The 16,372-nt window shown below is 42.2% G+C and overlaps 2 protein-coding genes across 3 annotated transcripts in view; one reads left to right on the top strand and one right to left on the bottom strand.

Moving 5' to 3' along the window:
• NIPBL (NIPBL cohesin loading factor) overlaps positions 1-16,372 on the top strand; it is a 4,951,262-nt gene that overhangs the window by 4,175,041 nt on the left and 759,849 nt on the right. Inside the window, exons 42-43 of the mRNA XM_044076429.1 lie at positions 1,445-1,591; positions 12,278-12,552. Of these exons, the coding sequence (XP_043932364.1) occupies positions 1,445-1,591; positions 12,278-12,552 (422 nt within the window). The remainder of the gene's footprint in view (positions 1-1,444; positions 1,592-12,277; positions 12,553-16,372) is intronic.
• IST1 (IST1 factor associated with ESCRT-III) overlaps positions 1-16,372 on the bottom strand; it is a 1,439,276-nt gene that overhangs the window by 1,344,544 nt on the left and 78,360 nt on the right. The gene's annotated exons all lie outside the window — the stretch shown is intronic.

The raw sequence follows: 16,372 nt of genomic DNA, 5'->3' as shown, positions 1-16,372 counted from the left end.
AAGGTGATTGTTCATGTGTACAGAAGCCTTAGAATATTCTCAGAACAGTTAGTTCATGCTTTCCTTCATTTGCAGTGGAAAGAAAATTAAAGGATTATCTTTCAAAAATATTTTTATCTTGTCTAGGTAAAGTAAAAAAGATCTCCCAAGTTTTTCTTCCACAAACCTGTTCTAACAGCAGCATAACTCTTCCTCTGTTTCACAGTTTCATATGTTATATGGAAAACACAGAGATTTTGTAGCTGGCTTATTATAAGATGATCTGTGTATACATTCCATTTCAAAATTTGGCATCCTTTTCTGCATGAATTAACACTTAAAACAATTTGCACATCATGCAGCCCTTTTTGGCTATCCAGTTTTTCTGGTACTCCCAAATATATGTATTTTTTTAGCATGGGATTTCAAACTGCAGTAGTTCTCATGGAAATATTTGATTTCTCAAAATTTTCCAAGATCTGGTTTAACTTAATATAAACAAAGTTCAATTCAGCCATTGTATCTTCTAAAGATTTCATCTGTTATTTTTGTGTACTCTGGGTTTGCAGTTGGAAAACTGTTGTATTTATTTGGTTTACTGCTGATTGTAAATTATTCGGTTTCTCACAAATTAAGGACAGCTGATCAGCAAAATAAAGTGTCTCGCTACCAGAGATTCCTGTATAAGATTCACACATTCTTGCTGTATCCTGCATTATAATGTTTCTTTGTCAACACTTCTTAGGCTTTGCCATTAACAAAGAAACTTTTACTAGTCATGGCAGGTTGTACTTTAGAAAATTCATTATGAGTTTTTGTTTTGGAGCTTTCTGCAATGTCTCAGTGCTGCATTCTCTTATTTGTCTCTCTGTACTGTACTGAATGTTCTTCTGAGAGTTCCTCACTTAGGCAGCAAAATAAAGTTTGGCTGTCTTTTGGGGCTGGAATATCTGCATCTCTTGAATTTCCCTTTTGCTTAGTTAATTCTCGGTGAGCAAAATGTTTTTTCATATTGAAGTTCTTTAAAAAAAAAAAATGCCAGAAACATGTTCTTTTCCTCCACGACCAACAGTTTGCACTTGCTCCTTCATGTGGAGTAAGCATGTTGCATCACGTGTATCCTGGACTCTCAGTAGCCCTTCCCTTTGTGCTTAATTACATCATTAACAACAGCTAGAGCCATTTTTGCTGTGAACAGAAGGTCCTTTTTCTGATTTGTTACATTTAAGAGTATATTCTGGAAGTAGGGGCCTAGGACTCCTCTTCTGAAGGAAACATTGTTTTGTTCAAATTAGAAGAACAGAAGTAATAACAGCAACATAGATCTGTCTGTAAAATGCTGGTACATAACCCTGAATAAATTAAGTAAACAAGTCATGAATGTATATATTGTAGTGCAAAGAAAATGTCTGAGTTGTATGTATATTGCTAAGTAGTAGTAACTATTTTTTATTTGTGTTTGTAGAAAACCGAGGTGAACATGCTGTTGTATGTAGCAGACAATCTAGCTTATTTTCCTTATCAGACACAGGAAGAGCCCCTTTTCATAATGCATCACATAGACATTACTTTATCTGTTTCTGGTAACAACCTTTTGCAGTCTTTCAAGGAGGTAAGTAGTTCATGTTTTTGTGATAGCTCATTTGCTAATCATATGTATAGTCTGCTTGTCGTTTTTTAGGCAGTCTCTTTAAATAACTGTCAGGGTCTGTTTTAATGCATTTGAAGTTAAAGTAGTTGGATTGGCATAATTCACTAGGTGGGTATATTTCATACAGTCTTCCGCCTTAAACCACTATATACTGGTAGTTGATCAGGCAGTTAGAAGGTAATTGACTGTTCTACATGAGGGCATTCATAATATTGGCCCAGTGATGGCATGGAATAGTTGTTTACCCATTAATAAGAACATGTATTTGTTAGAGTATGTGGCATGCACTGGAGAGGTAATAACTCCAGGGTCAGCTTTAAGACCATGGCATTGAATGGATAGCGTAGATGGCTTTGGGGACATGTCAAGGATCCCCAATTGCAAACATAGTTTTCTCCCATCTGTGAGGCTTGCTCTCTGTTCAGCCTTTTGAACAAAAACACACTTTTGCTACAGTCATGCAAAATTGCCTTTCAAATATTTTTAGTAGCATGCTTCACAAAAAAGGACTTAAACATGGCTATAATGAAAATGAGTCAAAAAATTAGACTGCCAAAGCTATGTGCAGACATTTGAACAGATTAACATACATAGTGTTCAGTTTTTCCAGATAATGGTAGAAATCTACTTTCACTCACGATTAACATTCCAACTTTTTTAACATCTAAAAAGCATGTTTCACCTTCAGAGAAGAAACTGTTATGTCAAAACAATTTGAAAAAAAAAATGTTTTACTACTGCAACTTAATTTTGGAAAAAGTAATACCTGATTTTGTAAATGCAGTAAGTCATTAAGGAGAATATGTCATGCATATCTTGCCACAAGCCAAGAGGATACTGCTCCTTGAAACTTCTCAAATGTATGATATATATTGCATGCCTTTGAATGTTTTTTTGCTTACACAAAAGCGTTACATGTAGTCCTGGGAAATGGATAAGCTGAGAAAGTTGGTAAAGACCATGTGAACAGGGACTTAGTAACATTTGAGATTACATCTGTTCTGCGTAGGCCTAAGGGCTTTGATTTCAGCATTTGCATTATTATTCATCCCCAGTGTTAGGAGCCTAAGTTATCCCAGTCTTTGCCTTTGGTAACCCATCTGGAGGCAGACAACATTCTCTGTGTACCATTTTCAGGCTGGGCCTTAGTAAGTTTCTGGTTTTTTTTTTAATTTATAGTGCTGATTACACTCCCAGTATTCAGAAAAAGACTATAACCAGTTAAGCTCCAGAGTGACGCGAGATCCAACCTTAATATTAAGTACCCCCTGCTAAAGTTGCTAAGGCCAGTCTAGCGCTCAGCAGTAAAATCTGTCAGTACTGACCAGCAAATGATAGTGGCAGAGCACAAAATGAAAGATTTGTTTCTGCCTGCTGTCCTTACAGATAAGGTGTCCCCGGCTTCTTCTTGTAAGCATAACTAGCTTGATATACAGGAAGTGAGTTTGTTTGCATTTTCTAAAGGATGCAAAGTCTGAAACTTAAATGAGTGTCATTATTTAGTGACTTCAAACACAGATTTTAAGAGAAACATACCTGAAATATGAAGCAAAAATCTGGATGTTCTGCAAAAATCTGGACAGTTAAACAGTATGAAAGATGAGGTGTAAATGTAAGAGACTGTGTTACACTGCCTTTCTGACAGAGCTTGCTAAGTGTTTTATGACTGAAAGCGGCAAAACACTTAACTTTTTCTTTTTCACTGTAACTTCTAGTACATGGAGCAGATAAAACTCCATGCACTACAAAACATTATGATCGGTTCTCCAATCCTAACCTACAGCTGTATGTTCTTGACGTGGATGCCAGGAGTCACCCCTTGTACTTTGCTGTCAAGGTGAATTTCTTGTCATCGATGTATCAAACACACAAGACAGTTAGGATCAGCAAACTGGCCATAATCCTGTATATTAAATTATCACTTGACAGACATGCATTTGTACATTACTGTTTTCTTTAACAATTTTTATTCCCTCTAACATTACATTACTCAATTACTGCCTTCCCTTAAACCTCATTACTCACCCTGAACAGTATTCTGCATGTGTTGTTAGCACACATTCCATTTATTTCTATATAATTTGCTCCATCCCTTTTCTAAAGATCCCATTTCCAATTTTTACCTGCTTTGCAATATTCAGTACTTCAGTTACACTTGATTTATGTTTTGTTTTCTGTTTTCTAGTAATTGCCGTTTTGGTAGCCAATACTATTAAACTTCAGCATTACTATATCTCGGCGATGCAGATCCTGCGTCCCAACTCAAAATAATTTCTTCAGTTACAGCCATTTGCTTCCCCAGTATTTTTGACAGAGTACTCTGTAAGGACATTTTATAGTCTGCTAACTCATCACACTTGGAAAAAACATGTTCCCAATTACCTCTGTCTTTTCCACCATTTGCTGTCTACCTGAGCAGAATTTCTGCAAAGTCTACTTTGGGGTATAAGGTACTTATGCAAATACTTCTAAACAGAATTCCTAAACCTTCTGGACTTTGCATACTTCTGAGCCAAGCAGATGCCCTCTCATTCTAAAATGCTTTTCCAGTCTCTCTTCCCAATCTTTTTTCTTTAACTTATAAATGATTTTTATAGGTTCATAGGTAGGTACTAGGCTATTGGCCCTAGGGCCTATATAAGCCTAGCCAAAAGATACCCTGGCTTTCGCCACCCAAGAAAATTATTTTCCTGTGCCACTGTCGAGCAGAGCCACAGAAGTGATCCCCGGGGTGAATTTAGTGTCTCCCATCCAATCATCAAGATTTTTCTTGAAGAGTGCTAATGAGGAGCTTTGTTTAATATAGATAGGTAGTTTGTTCCAGAGTACAAGAAGTCTCTTGGACAGGAATCTATCCCTCCAGCATGTTCTGTTTCTTGTCGTGACAAGGTTTAGGTCCCTAGAGCGTGTAGCTCGGAGGGATTGGGATTTCTTTAAGTGGAGCATGTCCAAAAGCTCTGGGTTTGACATAGCTTTGTGTGTTAGGCAGAGATTGCCTCTGAGTAGACGATATGCGAACGGAGTAAAGCTACAGCTTTTTGAGACTGTCTGCGTAGGGCAATCTGTTTGAGGCCGGTAATCCTCTTTGTGAGGTATTTCTGCGGCCTTTCCAGTTGTTGTAGATGTCTTGTGAGGTACATACCAAAAAGGGGCGTTGTACTCTATAATGGGTCTGAGTGATGAGTAGAGGGGAACAATGACCTCTTTTTTTCCTGGATGAGAAACCTTTTGTGATGAGGTATGCCACGTAGAAGGATTTCCTGACTATTGTGGCGATGTGATTATCAAAGGAGAGACTACTGTCCACCTGTGTCCCAAGGTCTCATCACACTTACGGTGTTAAGTAGATTACCGCCTATGTGGTAGTGCATGGGTACAGAGTTTTTACCAAAAGGGATGACAATGCACTTTTTGGCATTGAGCTTGAGGCCATGGCTTTGACACCAGGCATCTGTCTCAGCGAGGCCCTTTTGTAGGATGTCCACATCTTTTGGAGTTTTGATTATGGCTCCTAGTTTGCAGTCATCTGCGAATTTAGTTAGCCAAAAACCTTCTGTGTTAGCCTGTACTTCAGAGAAGTAGATACCAAACAGGACTGAACCCTGTGGTACTCCACTTTCACTAGTCTGAAGTTGGATTTGGAGTCTGCTACTTTCACAGTGTGGGTTCTGTCAGTGAGCCAGTTGACAACCCATCTTGTGACAATAGGGATTTATACCTAGTTTAGTGAGTTTATGTATAATTCCAGAGTGGGGGATGGTGTTGAAAGCCTTGGCGAGATCTAGATAGGCTGTGTGAACCACCTTACCCTCGTCTACGGCTTTGGTGACCGCTTCAAAGAAGTCCCTCAGGTTTAGGAGACATGATCTGCCTTTTACAAACCCAAACTGGGTGGGGTCCAGAGTTTGGAGATTATCAATGTCATTGTTTAGAAGTTCCATGATGATACGTTTCATAGTCTTGCAGACCAGGCTCGCCAGGCTAATGGGGTGGTAGTTTCCGGGGTCCATGGTGGGCTCCCCCTTTGTGGAGTGGGATAACCTTCACTGTGCGCCATTCAGTGGGCACATAGCCTGAGGTGAGGCTATGATTGAACATGGTACTTAGGTGGGGTGCCAGTTCGTTCTGTAGTTCATGTAGAACTCAGCTTGGGATGTTGTCAGGTCTCATGGATGCTGGCTTCAGAGAGTGTATTTTTTACATGTGCAGCCGTGTTTACAGGAATTTTGCATTCTTCCGGTATAGAGATGGGCCCTTTAGGGAATGGGGGGGGGGGGGTAAAGGTAGCACTGCACCTATTTGCCAGGATGTTAGCAATATCAGTTGGTTCTGTATATTTAGTGCCATTGTGCTGTAACTCAGAGCAGATCTGAGTGTTGCCATTGAGATTCTTGACATAGCTATAGAATGCTTTGTGGTTGTCTTTAGAGTCAATGGCAATTTTGTTTTCGTAACTAGCTTTGGAGGATTTTATGAGGGATCTCAGCGTCTTACTGAGGCTGACCAAGGGAGTTCCTCCAATCATGGGATTTTACTCTTCTTTTGCAACAGTTTCTTTCTTCTGTTGTAGAGTTTGTTTATGGCAGGGGACCGCCAGATTGGCTTCCTTTTTTTGGAGGATAGCATCTTGGTTCTGTTAGGGATTGCACGATCCATGCACTCGTGTAAGTGCTTATAAAGTGCATGTGTGTAGGATTCAGCAGTCATACCTCTATTGTCCATCAGCATGGGTGTCGTGAAGTTTGCCACTTCTGTCTTAAGAAGCAATTGAGTTGGCTTTGGAGAACTTTTTTACGGTGGTTTCCCTAATGGGGGGTGGGGGAGGGATGTGGATGCCTAGGGTGATTAGCTTGTGGTCAGATCTGACCAACAAGGAATTGACCTCTGGTGTGGAGCACCGGTTGCCCAAGTTGGTAATTACCAGGTCTAGGATATTGCTGCCCTGGTGGGGGTGTGGATAAAGTTGATCCAAGGCACTGGAATTTATGAATTCCAGAAAACGTTGAGCATAAGAGTTGGTACATGAGTAGCTTTCCCAGTTAATGGTGGGGTAGTTGAAATTGCCCATTATTGGGGTGTTAGGTTGTACCCTAATATTTTCCAGTGTATCAAGAAATGAAGAGTGGGAATCCTGAGGCATAGTGGGGGATCTGTAGCAAGCTACAATTTGGATTGCGGTCTTGCCCAGAGTTAGTTGCACTTGGATAATCTCGGATGCATTATGCTAAGCAACTAGCCTGGAGGTGTGGATATCCTTAATGAATATGGACACGCCTCCTCCTTTAATGTTTCGGTCCAGGTAAGGTGGCTGAAAGGTGTGGTATGAATTATAGCCTGGTAATGCAGGGGTACTCTCTGGAGCCTTGAACCAAGTCGCTGTCACTGCACAGATGTCGATGTTTTCCATTTTAAGGAGTGCCTCGAGTGAGTGCATTTTGAGGTTTAGACTTCTGGCATTGAGTATCATTACCCTCAGATTTTGCTTGCTTGTACCTGTTATGGTGGTGAATTTGTCATTTGAACCTTCCCTAAAAAGGGCACTATAGGGGTTGCTAGAGCCTTAGCCCGTATCCAGATTCCCAGGGGCGACAGGTGCAGGCCATCTCTGGCAAAGCATCGTGGTATAAAGTGGAATGTTTTATATGCCCTACTGATTATCCCTTTTTAACAGCAGCTTCTGTTCTAGATTCTGCTAAAAACTGTACCAGTGCTGCTGTTTCACTTAGAGGTTCTCTTATCATTTTCACTTTGCCTATACTCTGATGTCTGTCCCTAGAGAAAGCAGTCTGTAGGCTGCAATCCAAACTTCTGATTTGCCTCATCACACTCAATTACCTTTCCCCTTGTAGTTATTTTCTTCCAGTGCCTAGATTTATTTGCCAGTTTTCTCCAGCAAATTCCAGCACTATTATTTTTTTTATCAAATATCTTTTTATTGAAAACTTTTCTGGTAAAAAAAACAAAACAAAAAGAATAACAAGACAATTACATGTGGTACAGTTGATGTTACATTGTACATTCATAAACATGTAATGATAGATGTTAAGTTGTCTATCTCGCCTTCATTCTTGCTGGATGGGTTCGGAGCCGATCCTCGGCTCCGACTCGGCCAATGCTAAAAGCTCGAGAGCTAATTCCACCGGCTCGAGGCTCCCCCATATCCCACAATGCTAGGCGGTAACTCCTCAGATCTCGTTTGCCGCTTAGCTGACGAGGTGCTCTTTCCAACCGGCTCTGCAGGTTAGTTGTTTTACATAAAGTCTTTACTAATATAGACCCCCTTAAGTTAGTTTTTTTCTGTAATATTTAGTTAATTAAATAGTTTTTTACCACTCCCTCCCAAATTCTTCCCCTTTTTCCAAAAAATTTCTCAAGGGTTCTTCCCTTAGGCCTTTAGGCCCCTTCCCTCCCCTCCTAGTAGTTGGAGTGACTGTGTTTTTCTAGGGAAATTTTAAGTTAGTTACTTAATTTAATTTAGTGTAATCTGTGTGTGTGTGAGAGTGATTGCACTATTGTTCTTTAGATATGTCTAAAGAATCAAAGGTCTCAGGCTTTAAGAAGTGTGACTTGTGCTGTCAGAAGATGTCTCTGACAGACGGTCACACTTCTTGTGTATACTGCCTGGGACCTTTACACCTGCAGGACTCTTGTGCTGTCTGTCATGGTTTCAGCCCTAGAGTCCTGCAGGAACGAAAAAATAAGCTAATTTTAAGAGGCTTATTGAAGCCTGAGGGTCCCCCGACACAGTCCATGTCGGGGAAACCTTCCAAGTCCTCCAGGCAGTCAGCTGCAGTGTCTGAGCCGTCCTCCGGAGGTTCAAAGACCGTTTTAACAGTTCAACCATCGGCTCTGGCCGGAGCCGATGATTCTAGACCTACTACACATACTGTGTCCTTGGCTCCGGCTGGAGCCGAGACAGACAAGTCTTAGTCAGTTCCGACACTCTTGTCGGAACCGATTACTAGAAAGAGGTCCAGGTCGTCTCCTATCGGCTCCGTTCATTCGGCTCCAGCCTCACCGCTCTTGTCTGAACGGAGCCATAGGTCACACTCCTCTAGGTCCTCCAGACTTTCGGACCATGATTAACAGAGGGTGGTGAGTAGGCTTCTTAAATCCGAGGCACTGGCCCAGATGTTACACAGCCCGACTCAACAGTCGATGGCTGCCCCTGTTCCATTGGACATTCCTCCTCCGACTCTTATCGAGTTTGGAGCCGGTGTTGCTCGGAGCCGAGACTGTGGGAGCGTCGGAACCGATACCTTTCTTTTCGGCACCGTAGTCTGCTCCGATCTCCTCCTTGGAGGGATCTTGGCGCCGGACTTCCCTCATCGGCTCCAAGGGGGCGAGGGGCATCGGACCCTTGTCCGACCCCGCTCTCCCTCTCGGTGCTTCGGCGCTGGTTAGTTCGGCTCCGACATCGGCTTCGAAGCCATCCGTGTCGGTGCCGGGGGAGGTTTTCAGCTCTTAGGAGCGGAGACCTCTGGCCCTGCCTGATAGGGGTGCCTTTGAGGTCATGAGGAGCGTGTTAGAACCTGGTTCTACTCCACAGTCGGCTCCATCAGCTCCTCCCTCTACAGTGCCTGCGGTGATTCCTTCTCACCCCCTTGCTTCGGACCGTAGGGAATCTGCACCTCAAGTTTCCCCAGTGGGAATTTCCTCCTCTTCCGAGGCCTCTCCTGATCTTGCAGAGGAACCCCCTAGGAAGAGACAGTGCAAGAGGAAGCACATTGACTCCCCTGAGTCTGTCACCTCTGACACTGATTTGGAAGATTCTGAAGGTTCCCCTCGTTCCCCCTCTGAGGTTGTCTCCTTTGCAGACATACTGGAAATCCTGAAGCAGAGGGGGAATTGGCCAGCCCTTAATCCTTCAGAGGACGAATCAGTGTACCTTGAGGCGTTTGGTTCTCGACCTTCCACCTCCTGGGTGTCCCCTCCCTTTGACCCACTCATGGAAGTGGTGGCGAGGAAGGCTTGGTCGGCTCCTGACTCGGTGGAATCCACCCCTAGGAGGCCGGCCAAATTTATCACTGCCCCCAAAGACAAGGAGTTTTTGTCCAAAGGTGTCTCTGTGGATGCCATGGTGGTGGCTGCTGCCAACAAGAAGGAATTAGCAGATCCTTCGGTGCCTGTTCATCCTCCTAATAAAGAATCTAGGACCATGGACAGGTACGGTAAGCGGATGTTTTCATCAGCGACCTTTTCCATGCGTTCGCTGAATTACCTGTGTCATTTCACTCGTCTCCAGAGGGACTTGCTCAAGGAAATGAGTGAAATGTTGAAGGACCCATCAGCTGTGGGTTTTCAAGATAGGATGAACTCCCAGCTGGCAACCCTTAATTAAGTGGTTAACTCCTCCATGCGCCTGATTTCGTACGCGGTTGATGGAGCGAGCAGAGCCGCGGGTACAGGGGTGGCTTTACGTCGCCATGCCTGGATGCGGCTATGTAGCTTTGCGGACCCTTTCAAGGCATCTTTCACTAACTCCCCTTTTGACGGATCATCTCTCTTTGGTCCACAAGTGAAGGATACTCTGACTAGGTGCGAGGTAGAAGGTAAGACTCTTTCTGCCGTCGGAGTCCGTTTTTCTACCCCTTCTAGGCCTTACCCCAAAGGTCAGAAGGGGGGGAAATGTGGTTCCGCAAACAACCACAGGGAGTCTTGCCGGATGCACAGAGTCATTTCCCCTCTAGAGGCGGAGGGGGGAACAATAATAATAGACGCCGTTTTAGAGGCAGAGGGGGCCCGCGGAATCAGGGTAGTCAAGAAACTTTATCTGACCAACCCTTTCAACACCCCTGAGGGGTTGCCCGACTGTCCACCTTCGGAGGCAGTCGGGGGAAGATTATGTCTGTACCCAAAAGCCTGGCTTTCCCTTACTCAAGACAAGTGGGTACAGTCTACCATATCCGAAGGCTACAGAATCCCTTTCATTCGCATCTCAAAACAGTCCGGAAAATCCCTTCCAGACGTTCCACCCAGTCAAAGGGAACAAGCAGCACTAGAAATTTCAAAGCTGCTCACAAAGAGAGCCATTCAACCAGTTCCAGCAGACCAACAAGGATCCGAAATTTACTCCAAATTCTTTTTGGTTCCAAAGAAAACAGGGGACTGGAGACCCATTTTGGATCTCAGCAACTTGAACAAGTTTGTCAAGAAAACAAAATTTCGGATTGTCACGCTGCAGTCCATCCTGCCCTTTCTGGGCCAGGACAACTGGATGTGCTCCATAGATCTCCAGGATGCGTACTATCACATCACTCATTACTAACAGTTCGGAAAATAGATGCAAGAAAACAGATGCAGTAGCCCTTGAAAAGAAAAAAGTAGCACTGATCATTGAAATTGCTACACCCAGTGATTGTCTGTCCATACATAAGACATGTAAAGTCAGATTTGCAGGCAGAAATGAGGGCAGTGTGTAAGAAGGATACCCAGACAGTTCGAATAGTAGCAGGAGCATTGGGTCTTGTAAAGAATTTGCTGCTGATACATGCAACTCTTTATGAATTGCAGATGGAGTCCGTTCTGAACTCATTGTGGGTGCTGTGAAAAGCATGTTTGGCTAACAACAAAGATTGAAAAAATACTAATTTCATGAGCTTTAATCATTCTTTCACTAGGAAATAGCATAGTGACCATTGTATATTTTTCAGGTGGGAAAATGTATGTGCTACATTGAAAATTTGGTCTCAGCCTGTTAAAAATAAAGTCATGGCCATTTCTTTAGAATCCCTTAAAAGTAATAAAATGGTTGCCCAGGGACAGAGGTCCTGCATTAGATTTTTGTAAAGTACAATGTGGGGTTGGTGATACATTGGAGATGACAATGACAGGAACCTTTTGACAGTAGGTTGTGTAGCATTCAGCTACCTTGAGTAAAACTCGTGTGTTTGCCTGACATGCAGCATAAAGGTAATGTGTTGAGGCTGATAGTTGTAGCCTTTGGTTGGAATGCTGTTTAAAAAAAAACTTGTTGCACTTTAGAGCCACAGTTGACGTATGGCATTACTACAGATCTGCATGAACTGTTCAGCTGCTCTTGGTTTCATTGGTTAGTCTGCCACTACTGCAATAAAAGTATTGAGCAGTTATTTTAAATGCAGTGAGTGGATGGAGGAGCATTTAATTTTTATTAATATTACATTTTATTTTTAGGAGCACATTTGCAATATGGAGTGTGTGGTTAGGCTGCATATACTGCTCATTTGTAGTTTTAAGGATTGTTTTATAGTCATTAGTAAACTGTAGTGAGTGGATAGAAATGGATGTATTGTTAATAGTAGGCAGTTAATGGCAGGAGTTCTGATCAAGGCTTGGCAGAGACTTCTACATGCAGCTGCTGACAAGCATACATGTTGATTGCAGGCCAACATAAAAAATATAGTGCAGGCACATGCATATCTCATTGTTTATTTTTTTTTTCTGCAGCAGTTTTGTAGTCATGCATGGATTCATTTTTAAGTTACTGTACCTGAGAAGTGTATTGTCAATGTGTAAGTGCTTTAATGGATTGTAGTTAGTACTTGTTTTGATTTATGTTTGAGACCTTGAAGAATAGCAGATTTTTTTCAACCTAAAGAAGCTGTGTTTAGTTGCACTACTTTAAAACCAAAGTACAAAATACAATTTGTTTGTACTTTTTTTCAGTCCCTGGTAAAAGGAAACAAGAAAGAGAAGAAACCATGTACTGAGGAAGATAGTGACAATGAAGCTGAAGTCCATAAGCCTCGGCGGGGGCGGAAACGAGTCAACTCTGAGTACGATTCTGATGATGATGATGATGATGATGATGTAGAGTCTGTGATGAAGTTCTTACCAGCTGATCCTGCCCCACTAGTAGAGTTTGCAAATGCATCTCAAGGAATTTTATTACTGCTCGTGCTAAAACAACATTTAAAAAATCTGTGTGGATTTTCTGACAGGTAGTGGGTTTCTTATGTAAAGCTAATGTGCATGATGATTTTTTTTGTTTGTTTGTTTGTTTACAGAAATGGTGTGTATGCATTTTGTGTCTTGTGTATGACACTTTTCATTGATGTATAAATCATTGTCACATCATTGGTCCCATTCGATGCAGTAAGACACATGCTGAAATAATGTGAGCTGTATTATATGTTATCTTTTTTTTTTTGAATTGCAGAGGCCTAGCAGACGATAGTGTTTGCAGTTCTTTTTCAGAAATATTGTAAGGTCAGCTTTCATACTACACATTCTCTGAGTGCACTTGTTGCAGCACTAATGGAAATGTATAATGATCTGTAAAAAGAAGATTGATTTTGAGAGTGGTAGTAGGTTTAACACCCAGCAGCAGAACATTGATCATGGGTGCTAAAATTATTGTACCCGTGTTATTGATGTATCTTGACAATTTTTTTAAACTTTAAGCTCTCTTCATCTTCAAGCAGAGCCTGTAGGTACCACACTACTGGTTAACACACAGTTTTATGTGCACCTTTTTATCAATGGAACTTCCTTTCTTGTTAAGTCTTCACTCGGCAGTCATATACCTGATGTAGATTTTGTCTTGCTTTGTTTTATTGCTTTAGTTTTTCCACCTCCATATAGGTTGTTCCAGAGTATAAAAAATTCATAAGTAGTCTTTGGTGGAGTAGAGGGTTAAAGCCCTGACTACAGGCCAGGAGACAGATTCGAGTAGCATGTCAGGCATTTGATTGGGTAAGTAGGGAGGATAGGCTTGCCCATTCTGCAGCGGGAAGGGATGGTGGTGGCTTGTCAAGCTTGAGAGAGACTGTACATGGCGGGCATGGGTATTACCACACTGGCTGTTATCCCATCCGTGTGTTTCCTCAGATTAGCTATGTGGTATGCTCCCAGTTATTCCCATTAGGGGTAGTATATAATTATCGACCATGAGATGAGTAACACTGATCTTTAGTCAAATGTGATTGGTTATTTCTAGCATAGAAGGGAAGTTGGCTAAGCTTAAAATGGCCTAGAAGGGCAGCTAACATAGTTACTTACCTATGAACCTATTAAGCAAAATACCCCCCAGCTGAAGGTAAGGTAAGACCCCAAGGATGCCCTAAGTTTCTACTCTGGCCCCAACTATATCAGAGCAAGTCTGATGGGGAAAGAGTAGTTGGTAGACCCAGCAATTAACACATGTCTGGGATATAAGGCCATGGCATGAAGCAGGGGAGCAAAAATTGCTCAGGGAAAAAAATGTTTAGTCATTTTGGGAATGCAGTCACTTTTGACCCTGTTAAAATAAGGGGGGATTTGTTCTGCTCCTTGATATGTGGAATACATGTCCCTAGTGTCAGAGTACATAAGGTTCATCATAAATTTTTTATACTTTCCCCTGTAAGATCAAAGGGGAACCAGCCACTGTCCTTAGTTCTTGGTGCCGCATTTCTTTGGAGTACTTAAACATGATGGCTGGCAGTTCCTACAGCTGTAGGAATCTGTGTATTCTTTCTTTATCCATATCTGTGAAGCACTTGTAAGCAGTTGGGACAAGACTGCAGTTCTTCAACCACTTAGAGGTAACTGCAGGTCCTGAGAAGTTTATTTTCCCTATCTTGGAGAATGTTGTTCTAGGACTGATCATGGATGTGATATTCAGATGCTTTTTCCTCTTCCCAAAGAAGATGGTGAACTTCAAATATGCCCTCTGCTGTCTAACTCAATATAGCTTCATCTCTGCTTAGTCCTTTTTTTCTGCACACTGGGTCTACTGTTACATGCCATTCTGGCAGCTCAGTTTGCTAGGCCTCAGTATGTCTCCTATTAGTTGTACAACCTCAAAAACGGATTCTGCTCTCCTCCAGATTGTTACAGGAACAGGAGTGGTGGTTGAAAACCTCCAGCATTTTCCAAACTCTTTTTTTTCTTCAGGCATGTTTGTGGATTTTATTCTCCTCAAAGTGCCTCGCAGCAGAGGCTGAGATGGATGAGCAGATTTCCACTATTCTTCCACCAGTGGGACTGGCACTCATCAAAGAACTAATTTTCCACATCTGTGTGCTGGACATTAGGGAAGTCCAACTCAGTTTTCAGCACCTGCAGGATTTCTTCCCTCCCAGCCTTTTGTTGGATCAGGAAATCTATGTATCCTGTGACATCATCCAGACTGGGACTCACTCTAATCATCTTTTGAGGGAAGACCAGAGCTCTGTGTTATCAGGCCAGCAGCTAGCAGTTGTTCCTTGCCACCCAGCATATTCCAGAGGTACTTTTTACCTGTTTACTGAGGACACACACTGATCAGTGCTGACCTTCTGCAGGTGCAAACCTGGATGAATTAACATGCATATGTGGTTGTAGAGCATTGCAGCAAAAACAGAAGTCATACAAGAATTGAACAAATTAACAGTGCATATGTAAAAAAAAGTCAGATGTGAAGAGATTGAGAGTATAATACTGATGTATAGCAAAACTTAGAAAGAGGGAAAGAGAGGTGTGCTGCAAGTGGGTAGTGTTGAGAAGGATTTGTATGGTACGTGGTGAGAACAGGTAAATATCTTTGCCTAAGGGAAAAAGTTATGAAAGTTCTTTGAAAAAGGTGTTTGGGCATTAGGCTTTGCAAGTTGTATTTTCTCATTGATTGCCTAAGACAATGCCCACAACAGGACACAATTCTTGCCATAAGAATGGGAATTGAAGTAAGACATGTTGGTAGAGATTTTTTGAGGAATGAGTTTCAGGAGTAAATCTCTTCACAGGTCTGGACAGCCCAGAATTGCCATAGTTGTGCTTACAAGGGCCAGGACCTTTGGTACTCCAGTCATATTCATGGCATTTGTCATGGAGCAGGATGATAGTTAACACACCCCCATCCCCACTCATTCATGCATTCTTCAGAAATTGCGTAAGGGGTGGTCATTATTCTGATAGCACCGTATTGGTTGTTTCATATTTCATTCATCTCTCTCCATCAGTTCACACAAGCCTTACCCTTTTCATTTCCTGTTGTGCAAGGTGCAGTTTCACTGGATGTTGATAATGCTTACCATCAAAAACTGTCAATGCTGAAACTGCATACTTTGACCTATAGGTCAGAGCAGCAGGCAGGTATATTGTGGTGCATGGTATTTCTTCTCTTCACTTGGGTGCATGGCAGACAGTCAGCAAGTAAGCTTTTACACTGAAGTAGAACAGGTTCACTTTAAGTTGTTGGACAGTGGCCTTAATCTGTTTTCATATGTAGTGCCTTTCATCCTGGACTACTACCTGTTTTTATACATTTCCGGAATGAAGTATTCCACTTTCAAGGTTCATCTGTTTGTCTTTCTGCTAATTTGTCATTTTGTAATCCTATGACTAATAGGGCAGTATGCGTTTGGACGCCAGGAAGACCTTTCTTAGAGGTAGTGTCTGTCTTTGCCTGTCAATTGATATTACCCCCCCCCCCCCCCACAATACTGCCAAGTGTGACAGAGACCAAATTTAAAGTGTGAGACAAAGATATCTGTTAGTGAAAAGGTGTTTGAACGTCTTGGGCCTGGAGGAATAAAAAACTCTCTCTGGTCTGTACATTGTCTGAAGTTCATAGGCAGCTACTAGGCTTATGGTCTGGGAGACATTTGAGCCCTCTCTGATTTTCCCAATTATTCAAAAGCACTGTCTGGTTAAGTGACTTGCTCAAGGTCACATAGGCAAATGAAGGTTGAGAGAATCAGTGTACCACAGAAACCAGTTCATTAACAGCTCGTAGCCTTAATCTTCAGTGACAAGTGTTCAAGGATACCTTTTTAAGAAGCATTTTTGAACTAGACTGAG

Source organism: Protopterus annectens, chromosome 1.part0 (genome assembly GCF_019279795.1).
Source record: "Protopterus annectens isolate FY-2018-M chromosome 1.part0, PAN1.0, whole genome shotgun sequence".
In the NCBI taxonomy this organism is placed as follows: domain Eukaryota; kingdom Metazoa; phylum Chordata; order Ceratodontiformes; family Protopteridae; genus Protopterus; species Protopterus annectens.
This window is presented reverse-complemented; position numbering and strand designations above follow the sequence as displayed.